Below are 19,378 nucleotides of genomic sequence, written 5' to 3' on the forward strand. Positions count from 1 at the left end.
GTTTTTTTATTACTATACAAACCAAGCTTAGATCAAGATTACCCTGATGATATCACCAGGATAGTTTTTCTTCAATGACGAGTCCCTTTAGAGCAAGACAGCTCCAAGTTGGGCCCGTGGGCTAAAGTTGGCCCACATGAGGTTTTTCCAGTGAAAAATAAACATAATTTTAAATATAAATTGAAAACATATTTGTTTGTGAGGCAAAAAATGCTGTTAAAAAAGGAGGTTCCCTTAACATTAATCCCTTGGCAGGCAGAGTGACATTAAGCCAGCCAAGAGAACATGGGATCCTAGTGCCATTTTGCATCTTCACAATGCAACTGATGTGAACTTTTGCACTCCGGCCAACCAGTAAGTTTTAGTTTTGGGCCGCAAATGGAAAAAACTTTTAAGAACCTGGCAACAGTTACTTTACTTTACCTCAATTTATACAACTGTTTTCACAGGCTGAGAAATGCTCACCATTACAACAACAAAACTGACTGATTTCCATGATTCTCAGTGTGGTTTTGAAACATTCTTCCACCTAAATCTGTCCATTTCTGTTTTCTTTCACTTTCAGTGCCTGCTGTTGCTAATTACACTTGTTTATTTATTTATTTTTGGGAGGAAAATTCATGGCAAATAAAAACACAAATCAAATCAAAGACCAGGCAATTTTAATCATTTAACCAGTCATGAGTAATTACATCAGCTCTACAGACATTAAGACATCCCATCGAATGGAGGTCAACCACTTAAAACCCCTTATCAAAGCATCACCATTATCATGACCACAACAGCCACACACTGTGAAATGTAGGGAAAACATGAGTCAGCAAAATCGCGCTGTCTGCAGAGTGCCAATGATATTACTGAGGAACTCTGTCCAACCACAGCAATGCTCGTATTCTTTCCACTGACATGTGAAATGGAAATCTCACACGCATGGCTTTGGGCTGTAACACAGGCAAACACGCTCACAGGTGGGGGGTAATTAAGTAATTACCAACTGACATTTCTCAGCACTGCAACAGAAATGAGCTGCGCTTCTCCAGTCCTTGCTGCCAGCTGTTTCAAATCTGCTCCGTGTTCGACAGCTGCCCACTGTCTCTTTAATGATAAAGCTAAGATTGCACAAAGATGTACCTCTTTTTCATTGCACTTGCTCCCTCCAAAAAAAAAAAAAAAAACAAATCTAAACATAGCACACATATCCTCATAGAACTGACATTGTCTCAAGAGGATCCAGACTGGACATGTGTGAGAAAAATAAAGAGAACAAAAAACAGAATCAGCGTCTTCTCTTATTCAAACTGGTGAATTGCTCTTTGGACACATCGACAAACAAAACAGGGAGACGTGCGTTACTATAAACGACATGGCTGACGTTTGACATGTCATGGCGAGAAAAGAGTCAAATCAATGACATAAAGAATGGCTGCATTTCCTTTTTGAGTGAAATCGTTTGGATTCCGGGTTATTCACAAGGTTATTGTGGGCAGGGAATCTATGAGACAGCTCACTGGGATAGTGATGTTAGCTAAGCTCTGATGCAGCTGTTAGCTTCAAGCGCACCCCACAGAAATGTATCAGCTCATTGTTTAGCTCTATGATGTGCAATTTTTCTGTTTTGGTTCACTCTCACCGCCCTAAGCGTGTCATTTTCAGCCCAAAACAGGCAGCTGTTTTCACTTCAGAAGGTTTAAAAACACGCTTTACACAACCATCTCGGCACTCAACAGCAGAAAGACACAGTTAATGACTGGCTGAACAGAGTGGAGCAGTAAAAGAGCCAGGTGTTTCCCTCAGAAGTTGGTGGAGACCAAAAACGGAGGTAAAAGAGTGTGAATGTTGGCAATAAAAACAACAAAAAAAGAAAACTAACCCAAAAACTAAAACATTTGCAGGTTTAAGTTTGAAATAAAACACAAACATTTATTTGCAAAGTGGGCTTCTGTTGTTATTTCACAAAGAAGATTTAAACGCCACCTGCAATCGATCGTACACTCCGCCACCTTGGAAGCTACCCAGCAGCCTTCCATTTAAGAAAGGATGCTGGAAAGTGAATATAGCGAATGTTGAATGTATTAGTCACTACTGTGGATTTCCTGCTATGACAAGTCAAAACATCTAAATAAATAGCTAGGGGAATGTTAAAGCTGCTCTTCTGTTAATTACATTTCTGAATATCTGCTGAGCTTGTTTAAATTAAACTTGGAACATTTTAAGTGTCTCAACACCTTCTTTTTTAAAGAGTTTAAAGTAATAGTTTGACATTTTGTGAATTAGATAAGACAAACACTTTCATTTACGCTAAATATGTAGCCACAGCAAGGAACCCATTATCTTAGCATAGCATCATCAGCTATAACTTGTCCTTAAACTTTGATTTTTGTACACAAAGATAGAACTTTGATAAGTGAGCTCAGTCGTGCCAGTGGGTCACCTGAGTTTCAGTCTTATTAGCTGTTTCGAGCTGTTTTCATGTGACGTATTCAAATTGTATTTAGGGCTCAGTGTCACCTTTTCTCATTGATCTTACAATGTAATACAGCTGGGAGATTTCATGGTACATAAATCGAGACCTTTCTAAAGTCAAGGTGGATGGAAGATTTACTCAAGCTAGTGAATACACACACAGGTATTTTAACTTATCCTGTCTGATTAAACCTCTGCTCAGGTTAAAGGTGAGCAGGGACATGCTGGGAATTCATTTTCAACAATAAACTAATCTTCAAATGATGACCTACATATTCTTCCTCCCCAAATATGAGATTGAGGGAGCTGTCAATCACGGCCGGTTTGTGCATGCCCACAGATTCATAATCAGGTAAAATATGTAAAAACACCTGAGCGGGTGGACTGAGGAGTGTGAAGAGGTTTGATAAAGGCACTGTATTCCAACGTAGGATCACTGTACTGCATATCATCAACTGTTACATCATCATATCTTTATGTTTTGGCTCATAATTTGCTCTGCTAATGCTGCTACAAAAAGGAAAATTAAGAGCTATCGTATACCTTTGCGAATACTATATGGTGATTAAAGATTAAATCAGTCTTCAATCTTATATTCAGTCATTTGGCATTGGAAATTACAGGTTTCTGCAAGTAATTCCTGTCTCTTCTCCATTCATAGATGCTGAGTGGCCAATATTTGCAGATCTGGAGGTTTTGATGTGTAATGTGTAAGTGTAATGAGTACAATTATGACATTAATGTGACTATTTATACAGGCTGTGATAATAATTTCAATTTAACAAAAAAATGAAAAAAATCATTAACTTTTGGATTTCAAATTTGGTGTTCATCAACAATAGTCGTCATCTTGTATTTTGTGTTGGTGGAGAACTTTGTCTTTGCAGATCTGTACAGTAAAAATAATTGTATTTATCTACAATGAGACAGAGGAGGACTTTGTTTATTTAGTTGAGCTTGGACTAGCTTTTACCCTGGCAGATTAGTCTTGCTGTTAAATGAACTGCACAATACAGAAAAAAATCTCCCCAATAATATATAATGTTACCATTGACGTGTCAGATGAAAATGTAGCTACAGCAATTATCACAGAAAAAAACCTTTGCATGTTGACCTTTTAAAATGAGGTGTCACAAAAGTCATTATATTGCACAGCACACTCTCAACTACCATTCTCATCTGTGTTCTTAAGAAAAACAAAAAACGGAAGATGTATAAGATGTGGTTCTAGTTATCTTGACAACAAATCACTGCAGTCAGGGCAGCGTTAATATCACTCTCCTATGAGCGGAGGCTTCAAAACCTTACACCAGCATAGAATTTGAGTAAACAAGCTGTGAAGACAGGTGTATATTACTATCAAATATTAAAATGTATCATCAACGAAAGTGCGATTTGCAGACGAATAATTGCAGAATTATTTTTTACAAGCAAACACCCCCTTTGCGTAACATCATCCCCACAGGGTACAGCTTCATTTTTCTGATGACCTGATGGTGAAACATGCACAATAAAGATATTTTTCAGAAATAACAAAATACACTTATCATAAACGACCTTTGTGTTGTAACAGGTCCGGATTTGTGCACGATGTATTAATTTTTTTGTGGTTTTATGTGAGGTTATTTCTTTCTTGCGAAATTGTAAAATTTAATTTTAATACTGCCCTCTCTTGGTATAAACAGGTACTGCATCGTTGGTCATTCTGGGACAGTCTCCTCGGAGACGAGAGGTGAGGTCATTCACACTGCAAGGGTGTGAAAGAATTATAAACTTGCTATGTTGGCTATTATCAAAAAAGCCATTTAATACATTTTGTTGCGCACAAATATTCTCATTACCCCTCTGCAATTTACTGCTATTGCACCAGATGTATAACCCACCTCTTACCTACTTCCTGCACTCTTGCCACAGTGTCCCTCTACTTCTCTTCTCCTTTTAAAGTGATAACCATATATCTATAGGGTTATTTGTGGATGGTTCTAGGAAGGAGTGACTCAATATTTCTATCATTTTGTGCATTTAAAGGTGTCTGTTTGTGCACACCAACTCGCCTCATCTTGTCAGTTACAGGCCAAAATAAAGAACTTGTAGTTACATGCATCCTGAAGCTTTGTCAAATATAGATTACCCAAATGGTCTTTAAAACACATGCATGTTTTGTGGTTTTTAAACAGACCTGCTGTGGTGTTTTTTTTCCCCAGGAGTTCCTTAAAGGGGAATTCTGGCATTTTTTTAAATCCTGGGCCCTATATTTACATGTTCTAGTGTGTAAATACTTCACACTTACCAAAACTTTTGGAATCGGTCCAGTAGATCATCTCTGCTGGCAGCTGCCTCAAGACTGCAATGTAATCCTTTGAGGCAAGTCCAACTGACAAAGTCATAGCACAAGTCCTATTCAACGAGAAGTCACTGATTTGTTTGAGGAGGACGACGACGATGAAAGTCAGCAAGTTAGAGAGAGGAGTTTGGCGCCAACTTAGAGGGACGGCCAGAAATATTTTATTTTCAAAGTCATTGTAAGTGTTGCCTTAATGTTGTCAGATACTTCGTATAACAACCTCAACCTGACAGCAGCAAACACAAACACTTCTAGTAGATGTAACTTTGACAGTCGGAGTTGCCCTAATGGATTACACTGCAGCCATTGTAGTCATGTGGCAGCTACCAGCTAAGGCACTCTACTGGACCAATTCCCAAACTTTTAGGAAGTATGAATCATTTACGAAACCAAACATGTAAATATAGAGCTCAGGTTTAAAAATACCAGAAGGCCCCTTTAATCTGAAAATCTCACTGACTTAAACAAACAAAAAACTTCCATTCCTGAGGGCTCAGTTATACTGTGTGTTTAAGGTTGAAGGTGTGAGAGTAAGAATTATGCTGTATCTGTCACTTGATCTCTGAACTTGTTGCTATGTAACTAGTAAACAGGCAAACAACAAAAAGCTTCATAATGTCTCTTGGTTGTTGCTTTCACTGAAGAAGAGGAGTCCTCAAACCAAACATCACACTGTACTTCTGTTTTCCTCCTCAGCAAACTGGCTCATGGTCACCAGCTTAGCAGTATATGACACCTAGTCACTAGAGCAGCCACTGACACACTACCAAAAACAGCTCCAGAGATGTGACATGACACCTTATTTTGTACACCTTAACATTAGAGGATCGGACTTATCCAATAAATAGACTACGCGATATTTAGGTACCGTTTCACCCTCCTGCCACACAGCTTCAGAATAATGCGTTGCTACATTTACAAAGTGCTCACGGCGCGGGCTTCTTCACCAAGGTGCAAATTCCGCAGCTTCCTGTGAGAGCAGGGGTGGAAAAGTGGAATCAGAGGACCTAGAGATTAGGAAAAGTGAACAGAAACATGTATCAATCAAAAAGACATTTAGTTAGGCCCAAACTCGAACAGATTTGATTTACAGATGTAAAGATGTTTATTAGCTGGATGTGCTGCCTCCATTATTCTCCACATGTGCAAATATCTGTATCTTTGCTGGCCAGAAGGAATTCATGAGCTCATGTGGGTGGAGAAGCTGCTCTTTTCCAAGACCGGCTACAAGCTCCACAACAGCAGCTTTCAGTAAATTGTTACACATTACCCAAAGTAAATTCAAACTGCCGATTGTACGCGAGGCAGTGTAGGAGGAATGTTAGTGTTTTCCAATAAATAAACATTCCAACCTCTCTTTATCTCAAAGTGCTCTGGTTTCTGCCTCGATCTTCCTCTCTCCGTGCAGGCTGTCAGGGTCAGCCGGGGCCACCGTCTGTCTCACTGCGATTTCAGGGCCTCCACCATAAATACCCAGCAAGTACTGCCATGTCTCCTCTGAGATCTGACCATAGTCTGCACCTTGAGGGGAGGGAAAAAAAAAAAAAAACATTTATCGACCGTCTGAATTCCACTTTACACCCATTTCAACCAGCGCTGTGGTTTACCTTGCTTGAGCTGTATGTGTCCTCCTTTCATGACACCTATTTTACTGTTGTCTATGGGGCCAGGAGGCTCTGAGAAAACAAATGATCAAAAACAAGTTATGATGCAACTTCAATGCATTTCTGTATTTGTCTAACTGCAAGGGACATACCATTGTCTTTGCCCTTCACAAAGCTCTCCCACTCTCTGAACCACTGCATGCTGATGCACAGGATCACAGTCGGAGCCTCCTCCGCCTGAAACTCTTTGTTCAGCTGCAGACAAGAGACAGATGCTCATCCAACATCCAACACGAAGCATAAAGATGTAAGATTCTTTTAGATTAAAGGCTAGTACCTTGATGAAAGTGTCTATTTCCATTTTTCTGCGTTTGGCCAGAGCTTCAATCTCCACCTGGCAGATGGCGCACATATACAGGTGGTTCACTGCTGGGCCGCCTCCAAAGCTGAGGGATAAAAAAACACCAACATGTAACAGAAAGACACTTAAAAGATACAAAGACAGACAGACACAAACAAATGTGAACAAAATGTGATGCAAATCTGGCTTAACAGGATTTGCGATTGGCTAAATTCCAATGCATTCTTCTTTCATAACATAATCATAGAGCTGCACATGCTTAGTTAACCGAAAATGCTGCTTTTCAAAATAATCTGACGATCAGAGGAAGAAAGTCAGAATCAAAATGTAATTATTTGTTTTTTAACCAGTTTCACATTTCACACAAATTATATCATCAATTTATCATTTTTGTGATGGTAATTTTGTACTGACACATAGGGACATTTGAACTGAAGTCTTGCATCCCGTTTTTCTACCCTAGTTGTCTGTGCCACTCACCCTGTCTGAACTTTCTGTGTTTACATGACTTCCTCTTTGCAAGCAGACTCAGAAACTGTCACAGAAATAGAGCTTAAGACAGACCCACAGAGACAAACCTGCAGAGGCTAAGTTGGCTGCATTTTTGGTCATTCTTCACCTGGTGAATGAAAGTCCAATATTCATTCATTCTTTTAGATCTATTTTTGTCCAACCCAACTCCTGACAGAGCTATCTGGGTTGTTAGCTGTTAAATGCCCCACTGTATCAAAGCCAACAAAAAAAAAAAATGTGATGTGTTTCTTTTTGGTTCCCAGCACTCATACTGTATATCTTACAGTCTTACATATCTCTCTATTCAAATCCATGATAAAAGGCAATACAACCAAAAGTAAAGTCTTAAATGATCAATTAAAACAATAATGCCATTTTCAGAAATAGAAAATAATGAAATGTAGAGCAAGATGGGGGCAATAACAGCACTGTCCAGATAGGGATGTGCTGAACTTCTGGTTTTGACTTTCCTCTTACGTTGAACATTTGCGTATATGACGCAGATTTACCTGTTGTAAAGGTACTCCCACACATTTTGGGGAACAATCACCACCAGGTCATCAATGTAGTGGTATTTATTAGGAGGGATGCCTGTGCAGAGATAAAATATGTTTTAGTCACATTAAAAATACACAACCTTCTCCTGCCTGAACTAAAGACCAATAACAATTCCAAGAGCTACAGAAGATTTTTTTTCTCCACCTACACAAAACCCCCACCGAATCCCCACTGTCCTCTTAAACATGTTTTTCTCATTTAGTCACATAGATCAGCCAAATATCACACAAATCCAAAAGACACATCCGGACAAAGAGAAACAGATCATTGTGTGAAAACCCTGTGGTAATGATAGAGCTTTGTTCTTTGGCTTGGGAGAAAGTATTATTAATTTTAAGAGCTGAAACATCTGGAGATGTCATTAATCTCCTCACAGCACTGTCCTCCACCAACCAACAGATGCAACTCTGCTGAATAATGTGGTGACAGTAACCTGTGTAGAGATGGTAGCAACATGTTATAGACAAGTGAGTAATATGTGTTGATTTGTTCTTACACAGCTTTGAAAGCCTCAGATGGAAAGCATGGTTGATACTGATCAACAGCATCATCAACTTCCCACAAATATTATTCAGCTTTATCTGTGGAGTTGTTTCTAAGGGTGTAGCCATTTCACGAAAGGAACTAGTGAGATTATTTCACTTCAATAACGTTAGAGGACTCAAAAGAAACAGATTTTGTGAGAAACAAACACTAGTGGGCCTAAAATCAATCCTTGAGGAACCCCGCTTATTTTTAGTTATCATTGACTGCTACTGAGAAATCTCAAGCAAACCAGTCCCAAACAATCCAATATGATTCACAGCTCTGTTTAAAAATATCAAAACTAAAAATGTTTACCGGTACTTAGTAACAGTGAGTCAGCAACTGATCTTCGGTAAATGCCCCATAATCTGTCATGAATATGTCATGTGTGGGCGAGGAGGCTTTAGAGTTGTTAAAAGGCTCCTTTTCATGGAGCTTTGAGCAAAGAAGTTACTGTCACGTTAATGTAATAACTCTTTCAATTAGTAATATGTGATGATTTTCAAACAACTTGCTGAAACCTGCTTTTTAGTTCCACATGCCCTCTGTTAGAGATTTGTAAACCAGATGACGTCTCAAGAGAGGACACTTCACATGTTGTGTGTGCAATTCTTCATCAGAAGTTGTACATTGCAGACATGTTGGGGTTTTTTTTTTATAAACATCAATGCAGCTGGCATCACGGTCTGGGACCAAAGCAATATTATTTTTTTTTTCATTTAAATCTGGCCCTTCTAAAGAGTAGTCTCATAGACCTGATATACTGTTTATGTTTTCTCAGTGTGATCCAGTCTTTTCAGACACACACCTCCGTGCTGACATAGAAACGTGTGGTTGCTGATGGGGCCCGGTTCTGCGAAGGTGTTGAACTTGTTCAGCCACTCTCTGGAGATGTAAAACTGCAGCAGGCTGGGCTCCTTCATATTGGCCAGAGCCACCACCTTCTGCCTCTCTCTCACCGACTCCTCACTACTTTTCCTGCAAGGCCCCAAGAAAAGCCCAGTCAGTAAAAACATTTTGATTTAATCAGCACAGATTTGATATTACTCAGGCTTCAAATGCTTACCTATAGAACAACACATAAGCCTCTGCATTCTGCACGACTGTCTCGTGGACCTCTGTGACATACTGGTCGTCAAACTCATACCACTGGCCATTGATCACATTCTGACAGTAAGCTATGTAGTGCCCACCTGCAGCATCATAGACAGTGGAGGAGAGTGGAGAAGAGGTTAGTGTTGAGCAAGAACGGGGGCTGGTAAAGATGAAAAAACGATTATGTTTTCTTGTTTTCTGAAACGCGTTAACCACAAGGAAACATCAGAAATGCTCTTATCTGAAGGAAATTAGATTATCTCATACTTCCTGCTGTGCCATGATGACAAATGACTGACAGTAGATCATAGGTGGTGACTTGGGATGGACTCTCTTTAGCCAGGAAAGGTCGCATGTCCAGGCCCTCCAATGGGAAGGATACGTGGCTGCTGATCTTGAATGAATACATGACTTCATGCCGGAAGCGTTTCAGGTGAATGCACAGAATCTGCACAACAAAACACGTCCTGATGCACAAGCAAACATTGTTATCTGAAGCAAGAAGGAGATCAGATAAGAAAAATGTTTACCTCTGGAAGTCTAAGGACTTTGCAGTATTTGACACCATTTCTCAACCTGCAGGCAACAAAACACTGCGTGAATAGATCTGTATGCAAAAATTCTTTGAAAATGAAAATCCTTTTGTCTGTACGTGGATTTACTACACACACTCACTTTTTACATCTCTCACAGCTGTACATGTTGTCACCTGGGAAACAAAAAAAAAAAACAATGAAAGAAAATGTAAATTCCAACAGAAATATTCTCATCTACACCAGACTGCTACAGTAGAATACCACAGTGTCAAACTGTTTACCTTTGAGTTCATCTGCAGCAAAGAAGGCAGCGAGGCAGTCCTCTAAGGTTACCATGGGCCCCCAAAACCAAGTGGGGATACATGAGACCACAAATCTGTTCAGAGGTGTCACACAAAGAGACACAATTATTTCAACCACATGCAGCAATGGGGCAACAGGTCAGACGGTCAGCAGCTTTTATGATTAAATGACACAGCACCAAAAGCAACGCTGCCTGGAGTGAAATTCAGGTGCTACTGCTGAAAATACAGGTATAGGTATTAAAATGTACTAAAGTCTAGGCACCGGTCCCACATAACATAATTTATAAGCGGTTCACTGCTGCTTCCTGGTTAGCTCTGTTAGCTCTGCATAATGTTACACACCAGATATCAATTGCTACTCTAAAAGCTAACACAGGCTGATACCCAAAGGCCAGGTATCGGAATCAGTATCAGGAAGGAACTAATGTTATAGTGACATCTCTAGCCTGGAGTAATATTAGCTCCTTACAGGGTCTTTGATGGAGGTATGCTGGAAGGGCGGCTTTCAGCCTAAATACACCTGATTTAACAGTCTCTTTAATTCCAGAGATGGTTATCTGTTGTGATCAATTGTGAAACGCTTTCTTCAAGGCTCATAGAGAAGATGTGTGTTGTTGTCTTACAGCGCAGGGGTTTTTTTCTGGATACTGAGAGGGTTTGTAGTCTTCCGAGTCAAATTAAGCTTGCATTGACCACTTTTTGCCACTTGGGGGCAGCGGAAACAAGCCCTACGAACAATGCTTGCATATCATCCTTTTATAATTTTGATGTGGCAAACTTTGTAGCAAGAAGGTGCTTATACACATATGCCTTGAGAATTTAAGGGCTAAACTACGCTTCTGCATGGAGGTGTTGCATAATAGGATATATAAACCTGACCTTGACTACTAAAAACCCACAAGTATCACCAAACAAAGGCACTGGCACTGTTATTATGACGGGCCTTACAAATGTTTTGAAACAGCTGGAAGGCAAATCTTTCCAAGCATGCCAAGTCCAATCTCTGCATCTCTGTCCTTAAATACAAATGATGCAAATGCACTTAGCAACGGCAGTGATTCTACATTTATGTTGAACAGACAATATCTCAGGAAATGTTTGCTGACAGACAATATCACTCTCTCTACCTGGCTATTGAAATTTCTCTATAGTCCTTAAAAATGCAACATCACCTCTGTTTAGTGATTTGGTGGCTCAGCACTCCTGACCTGGAGCTTTGGATCGAGCACTTCAGAGCCCTCGCCAGTCTACATAATCTCTCCAACCCATCAGTCTGGACTGATTCCCTAGGCTCGTCTCAGCAGTCTGAACCACACAAGGTTTTTATCAGCTTGGAGCCATCAAAAAACAAAATAAAATGTTTGTTTTGCTTTGTTTTTGAATGTCTGGATTTTCTGTGAGGGCAAAAGTGCAAGCAGGAGGCTTCCTTATTTCATGCTGCAGGTTTAGTAGCTGTAAAAAAAACACCCAACAATGGCAAGAAGAAATAAGTCACCATACATTTATCTAAATTAAGGTGATTCATTTTGAAAGAGACTCAGCTGTGGTATCGCTCTACTTCCTGTGACTGTCAATGTGCTGTCATGCATCAACCCTGCTATCTAAGTCAAAAAGAATATCCTTCCGTACCAGGCTGACTGCCCACAAGGTCATCTTACATGATGGTTTTCATTTTCCAACTCCAAGAGAAAGTGCCCTGATAGATCTGGCGAAGCCCTCTTCCTACGTGCCCCCACCTGCATCTCCTCAGGCCTCAACGGTCTTGAACGCTGTCACTTACTGAAAATCATTCCTATGTTTCCCCAACGCTTTTCTTGGAAGTTTCGCTGTGACTAATCTCAACTTGAGCATGAAACGACAACATCTCTCTACTAACCATATCAATGATATCAGCATGACAGTGTGCAATTAGAATTTTCTACTGAATTCATGTTCTTCCTCAACTCTGCCTGTGAAACATGGACCACTCACCGGCGGATGGAGTCCATGATGAAGGAAATCCAACCCTGCGAGTTGTACGTGTCGGGACACACGCCCGTCTTGACTGGAAGGTTCTGGTGTATGGAAGAGTGGAGCTTTGCCAAGTCCTCTTTACCAGGAATAGGTAGGGACAAGTCTTGGAAGGTTTCCACTGTGGTAGAGACCTGTCACACATTCAGAGAATTGATTTCAATAATACAGAATAACTCAGTAAGAGAAGCGCATTCAACCATATTTCTTCTCCAAGAAATAAATGCTTAACTGAACAAATCAATGTGTGGTTGATGTGTAAGTTTGGATTAGACTACATGATTTCAAAGAAAAACAAAATTTAAATACAAAGCAACTAATAAATGTTTGTGCAATAAATTATTCATGTCCCATGTTGATGAATGATACAGCGCTCATTCACTCTAATCAGATAGAGATGGCACACATTCTGTACTTCAATCTAAATTTGATCTAAAACAAAAAAATACAATATTATTTGGTAAACATAGTGTGGTTGCTGTGTTTTTCTAAACTGTAGCTCCCTCTAGTGTTCAAACACGTGAAGCACATCTTACCCTGTCACAGGTTAAACACTGGACCAGACTGAGGATGGAGCCGTCGAAGATGTCAGAGATCACACTGCGAAAGTGAGACTGTTTCTTCTTCCTGGTGCTGAGCAGCAGCTGAGCTGCAAGATTCATGACAACATGGAGGACATGTGAGGACACACTTAACATCTATGATGTTGTTTGACGTAGACTAACATCCTGAGAACATTCCCAATGATCTTAACACCTTTAGCTGGCAGCACTGCTCCCCAGGAAAACACACTGGGGAGATGACACAGTATCAGCCTGGAGGATACCCCTTTGAAATGGAGATGAACTACTAACCCACCCACACAGATTCACATCCCCTGTTTGACTCCCCCATCTACATCAGCAAAAGTTAGGTGTCTCTGGAAACATAACAAGACAACTGCATGTTGTTGTCTCTGTACTTGTACTATGCACAATGACAATGAAGTTGAATTGAATCTAATCTAATTTAATAAAACCAAAAAAAAAAATTTTTTTTAAAGAAAGAAGGAAAAAAAAGAAAATTCCCTCATATGGTGCTGGTGATTCTGAAAGGCATATGATTATCAAAAAAAAAAAACAATTAGGTATTTTTAAAACCTGGCAACTTAATGCAGCAATGCACGTTACCATGTTAATCTGGAGGAATGTAAACCTGTGAAAAGTCAAAAAAGAGGTCAGCTGTGTGTGTAAAAGCTGAGAAACCCTCAATGAATTTATCAAATTCACATGAAATTCAGAAGGCACCGTCACTCTAACAAGACTCTCATGGCAGCTGTAACAACTTTCATGTGACACTCTGGTTTACATAGCCAAGGCTGAGGTTTAAATTACTGAAACTCCTGTGGAGTTAGTAGAAATGTTTTTGAATGAGCAGTGAAATATCTCATTCATTGAAACACAGACTTCTTCTTTACCTTTTTTGAAAGAGTATGCAGGTCCTGCAGAGCGGAGGGGGCTGGAGCGAGGAGGACTGGATGACAGTTTGGGATGAAGCTCCTGAAGGGTTCGTACAGGGCTGCAGGGAGTGGACTGGGGCTGGGCCATGGATGCTTCATTGTCTGGCTCTGGAAAACACAATGTTGGATGCACCAAAATTAAGAGTTAAGAGACAAATGATCCATGCACTGAGAAAGATCCACTTTGATACTCCTGCTGGGCTTATACCTGAGGTGTTGCTGCTCTGAGTTTGATCTTGTCCAGTATCAGATAACTGGTTGTCTTCTTGGCTTTGGACCTCAGTGTTTGTGGTTGGTGTTACCTCCTCTTCCTCTGGCCTCTCAGGAGCCCCCTCTTCAGCGGCTGTATCCACATCAGCATCTTCATCCATCTCTTGGGAGCCTCCACGCAGAGGTGAGCCAGACACCCTCCTTTCCTTCAACCTCTCCTTCTCCGAGATCGGCCCGCCGGTGCTGACCCCAACCACCCCTCCCGCCGGTGATCTGGCCCCATCACACTCATCCTGCAGGAGCAGCTCGCCGTCACCTGCTCCTCCACCCTCCCCCCTGTCACTGCTGGAGCCGGAGTCGCAGGACAGGAATTCGTCCTCGGACGGGGAGCGGTCACCGTCTCTTATCTCCTCGCCGTCACTTCCCTCTCCACTCATGTTGCACTCTGTCAGAGGCTCCTTCAGCTCTTCGTGTAGCTGGTCCATCAGACAGCGCAAGAACTCCTGAGTGTCCTGCAGAAAAGTACAATGCATTCAGTCAGGAGGAAGATGCAAGCGTGTGGTTTCAAACACAGAGTTTTGCAGAAGGGGGCAACAAATAAATGTCTGTTAAGGAAGGGAGACGTGTGTGTGAGATGGTCTTGTTTGCAACAAAAATCATTTTGTACATCAGAAAAATGTGGCACAAGGAGAACCTTGGCACTAGTCACCCAAACTACAGTCAGTGGGCTTCAGGCAAAACTCATTCTCATTTAAAAAGGCTTCAGATTTTTCTTTGGCAATCACAATCAAAATAAACCAGACACTTCCACTCAAACATGCACTGAGCCTGAATCAAACATGTAAACATTTTTAAACTGAATTTCATAGAATTCAAATTTACCTCAATGGGTTGATTCAAGTTGTTTATTTGTTTGTGTATTTTAAAAGGGATAATTCAGAGTTTCTTGCTTCCCCCTAAGTCAGATAAAGTCACAAATGAGCTTTGTAATGTTTCTGAATACACTTGGAGGAGATGGATTGATGGCTGGTGGAGACATGAGTCTAGCCTCTTTGCCTTTTATATTGAGCACTGGATGTCTATTGGCACAAGTATTGTTATTTTTGCTTGTTAATTTGACAGTGCAGCGCTCCTTGGGCAGGAGACAGAGCAATCATCTCTGTTGAGAAAATGAACAAATGTAGTTCACACTATACACTATAACGACAATAAGACAAAACATTAAAAAAAAACTACAGCAATGAGATTTCATGAGATTAAGTGTTCGCAATTAAGCGTGATGGGTACATGACTGGGGTGATTTTGACATGATTTGATCCTAAATTGAAAATCTGTGTTCTCTTACAGTATATAACTTGGTACCAAGTTTCAAAAATTGATCGCTCTCACAGAGAGAAGGTTATTGGTCAAACTCAGAAGACCTGTGCTGTATTACGCAGTCACCTCTATGTGGCGTCCTAATTCCCCCGGTGTCCTAACTGAAATATCCCCTAAAACAAGTAAACAACTCAAGTCAAACCTTTCAGCTATTTTTAACAAATGTAGCTGTCATTAGCAAGGACAAACGTCATTTTTAGGGAATGTGTGAGGAAAAAAAATATACACAGCAGTTCACAAGACAGTGTCAGGCTGTTGAGTGATGCCAGGTGTACTGTAGTTACCTGCTGGGTGCTTGCCCCTACCTGCTGAGCGTAACCACGAAACATGGGGTTGACTAGTTTGATGCCATGAGACAGACTAGTAGGTACAACATAGCTGGGCCTGGAGAGGAGCGGGCATGACAATTAGGTAAATTATTCTTTTTTATTAGTATATATATCAGTCTATTTCTCATGGGAAATGCATGGCTGCTTTATGTGTTTATTACCGTTTTTTATGCCAGAGCTCTGAGATGAGTTTCTGGTAACTCTTACAGAGAGCCGGCTTCTTATCAGTCCGGACCAACCCACTGCAGTCGAGGAAGAACTGAGTGAGTGGAGGGCTGGTGGGGAAAGAGAGGGGAAACACAACTGTTGGGTGGAAAACAAACTCATATACTTATCAAAGAAAGACACCTCCCCGGTATTGGACCAAACGTAATGAGAGGAAGTGACCTCACCAGTTAGACAGGGCTTGAAGAGCTGCATTCATGTAGCAGGAGTTTCCAATATTTTTCATTCCAGTCAAGCCTAAAAATGACAGGAGAAACATGAGCCGTACAGTCCTTTGTTGTATTCCCAGGGGGTTCCAAAATCAGCAATTTAGACACAAACTCATATTTTTAGAACAAGTCGAATTCAGACGACACCACCAAGGGTTAACTGTCAGTGCTAGTCTGGAAGATACATGCCCAATAACTATTTATAGGATTCAAAGCAATTATATCTATAAAAAGGGCAGATATGTGCAAGTATCATGAGCACTTCATGTTTAATCAGAGTAATTATATATTTTTTAACTGTTCTGTTCTGTTGCTAACAGGGAGAAATGAAGACATGGTGTACCTCTGGGTTTAAGCTCATCCTCCTCAGACTCTGAGCCCTCTTCTTCTGCTACAGCAATTGGTACGGCTTTCAGTGGGTGACCCACTGGCTGAGGAACTGCTTCCTGTGAAAACAATTAACAGAAACATGAAGATGAGTAACAAACAGTTTGTGTAGCAATATGGAATAGAATCAAATTTAAATCCAAGAAGCAGATGAAGTCGCACCTGCTCTGTGGCTTTACAGTGGTGGGGAGCAGCAGGCAAAGGGACCAGCGAAGGCCGGTGCTCCAAAAACACCTCTCGCTCACACACATAGCACCAGATCCTGAACGTCGTCAGGTTCACAGTCAGGTTGTGCTTCTTAGCCTTAAGGAAACAATCATTTAAGGGGCTGTGTTTTAATTTAATTCAACTTTTTCCTCCTCATATCCATTCACTGAAGAGATAAACAAAAAGTGTTACATTTTGTGTGAGAGGGTTTTTACCTGTGCGTGCAGGGTGCTGTGATCAGAGTAGGACTCTCCACAGCCAACATATGGGCAGTCATTCTACAGAGCAGAAACACTGTGTCAGCAGTGAATGAATCCTCTTTATCTTTGAAAGACAGTAAGTCACAATGTGTACCTCTCTAACTGTGAGAACTGAATTAACCCCAAGAGACCTAGAGAGCCGCCAGCAGCTAAAATTAGCTATTGTTTTACATGTTTTAATTACTTTTGAACCACTAATCCTATCCACATGCTTTTAAAAATCTCATGTAAAGTGGAGTTTCTGGGCTAAAGAGGTTTTCAGGTCTCATACATGTCCTGTTTATACATTTAGGGGCTCTGTAGTGAATGGGATTCACTCACGTTGTTTCCTCCTCTGGACCAGCAATGGCTTATGATTTAACAAGCTTTCAATCTACTCACTGAGCCTGTTTTACTCTGAAAAACACTGAGGTTAATATTGTAATAAATGGTTGTATCTTGCTTAAGTAAAATCAGATGGAGACAAAAAATAGTCTAAAACAACCAACCACTTCCTGATGGAACGTCGGAGTTCACAGTCAAGAAAAAAAAGCACAACATTTTGACTGGCATTTTGGCACAAGTCTGGTAAATTCATCCATTCTCAGAAAAAGTAAATGGTACTTTAATTGAGCCACTAAAGTTCCTCTGAATTGAATGATACATGGCACTTGATGCTGACTGCTAAGACAGGATGGGAAAAACAAAATAAATTCAGTAGTCAGGCACCCAATGATATCTTCAAGTTCTTTGAGGGTTAATCTATAAATTCATGCTGGAATGAATGTCAAAAAGTGAGTAGCTGTAAGTGCAGATATTGTGTATATGCTCGCCTGTGTGAGCTTGAGAGCTACTGCATTTATAATCACATTTATGCCCTACATCGTCATTAATTATTAAGCATTCACCTGGCCTTCTCATCTGAAATGGTGTACAATTAGTGCAGTGGTAGCTGCACTTGCAGTGTTCATAATTAACGTGACAAAGTGCTCAAGCTATATTTAAAGGCAAATATTTAAAACTTACAAAATCTTTTTTAAAAAAGCATTCCAGTCCCAACCTTACCTGCAGACAGGCCCACAGGTTTGGGCCCCCTGCACCACAAGACTGGCAAGTTCCCTGCAGCAGGAAGAGGAGAACATCAACAGTATGAAATTGAAAGAGGAAAGATAAAATATAATGCACAGTAAATATTTAGGGAATAGAGGATGTGCAGGCCAGGCACACATAGACACAATCACCTGGCCTGGGCATCTTTGACATTGTGCAGAACATCTACAGTGAATGAGTGAAAACCCACCTTAGATTTCTGGAGGAGGTCCTCCTTGGTGACCTCTCCTATGGAGTCCAGGTGAGGACAAATGTCTTGTTCGGCCATAGCTACTCACTCTCTTCAGGAGCACGTCTGCTAATTTGACAGGGCAGTAATAACAAAACTGTGGTGATTCAGATGTTGTAGCTAAAGCTAGCTCGAACATCTCAACACAACAACACGATCTGCTCCCACAGAAATCCCCCACGCCTCGTCTATGATTTATAACGGAAACATTAACAGTATAGTAGGGCCATTTTCTCACAATTAACCCAAAGAAACTGAACAGACCTGCAAAGTGAGAGGCCTTATGTTTACCTACGAAAGCTCAGAAATCATCTCGACAACAGCATTTATGAATGAATCGCATTTACCAACAGAAGCAGCTGCCACGGTGACAATCGCTATTTTTCATTCTCCTCGTAAACAGTCCATACTAGATGCGGGCAGGAGACTGTAGGCTAGCAGAATTTCGAGGAGCCGAGGAAAGAGACGCGATACCCCGGCCCACCATCCCCAAACATCCCCCCTCCCGTCCGCTACACAGCACGACGACGCAGGGCCGGGGAGGAGGAGACAACACGGAGACGTCAACCTGACAGACTGATGTTTTAAGATATTCTAATTAATTTATCGTTTTAATTATGCGCTCTGTAATGTATTTAATGCGTGTAATTTAATAGAAACTGCAATTCAAAGAGCTAAACAACTCGCCGGCGGACTAGCTAGATTTGAGAACATTTTACTCAGTAACGGATTCCTGTTTACGGAAGCTGCGTAATCTTGTACGTCGGTTAAATGGGTCCCCGAGGCCACTGTGAGAGGAACGTTATTTCCAGTGGAGGAGTTTTTAGTTTTACCTTAACGTGAAGAACAATTGCAATGCCTCTCCTGAAAAATTGCAAATAAAAGCCCTGAATTCAGAATTTTAGTTTTTAAGTATTTTTTTTTAATGGCAAAAATAATAGCATGTCTGAGTCAACAGTATTTTATGTTTTAGCTAATTCATTCATGTATTAAAAATTAAATCACAAAATCATGTTTTGTATTTGTTTTTATTCTTAAACAAAT

General features: G+C 40.7%; 1 protein-coding gene across 4 annotated transcripts; it reads right to left on the reverse strand.

Annotated features, from left to right (window-relative positions):
- Positions 1–645: 645 nt before the first annotated feature.
- usp20 (ubiquitin specific peptidase 20) lies at positions 646–19,090 on the reverse strand. 4 transcript variants are annotated; one of them, XM_037117885.1, is made up of 25 exons: positions 18,682–19,090; positions 18,296–18,400; positions 18,061–18,114; positions 16,972–17,034; positions 16,712–16,852; positions 16,506–16,608; positions 16,121–16,190; positions 15,890–16,003; positions 15,705–15,783; positions 14,021–14,534; positions 13,771–13,920; positions 12,851–12,963; positions 12,276–12,448; positions 10,281–10,375; positions 10,139–10,172; positions 9,994–10,039; positions 9,731–9,911; positions 9,435–9,561; positions 9,177–9,346; positions 7,795–7,876; positions 6,749–6,857; positions 6,564–6,666; positions 6,415–6,483; positions 6,160–6,328; positions 646–5,814 (listed from the first exon to the last, which is right to left on the reverse strand). In XM_037117885.1, exons 2-24 carry the CDS (start codon positions 18,371–18,373, stop codon positions 6,171–6,173), a joined length of 2,826 nt encoding a protein of 941 aa, XP_036973780.1. In that variant the 5' UTR covers positions 18,374–18,400; positions 18,682–19,090; the 3' UTR covers positions 646–5,814; positions 6,160–6,170. The 4 variants fall into 4 exon arrangements, with proteins under 4 accessions (XP_036973780.1, XP_036973779.1, XP_036973777.1 ...); XM_037117884.1 differs by having other exon boundaries at positions 646–5,777; positions 15,684–15,783; XM_037117882.1 differs by having other exon boundaries at positions 15,684–15,783.
- Positions 19,091–19,378: the final 288 nt, after the last annotated feature.

The sequence above is a fragment of the Acanthopagrus latus genome, chromosome 12 (genome assembly GCF_904848185.1).
Source record: "Acanthopagrus latus isolate v.2019 chromosome 12, fAcaLat1.1, whole genome shotgun sequence".
Lineage (NCBI taxonomy): Eukaryota > Metazoa > Chordata > Actinopteri > Spariformes > Sparidae > Acanthopagrus > Acanthopagrus latus.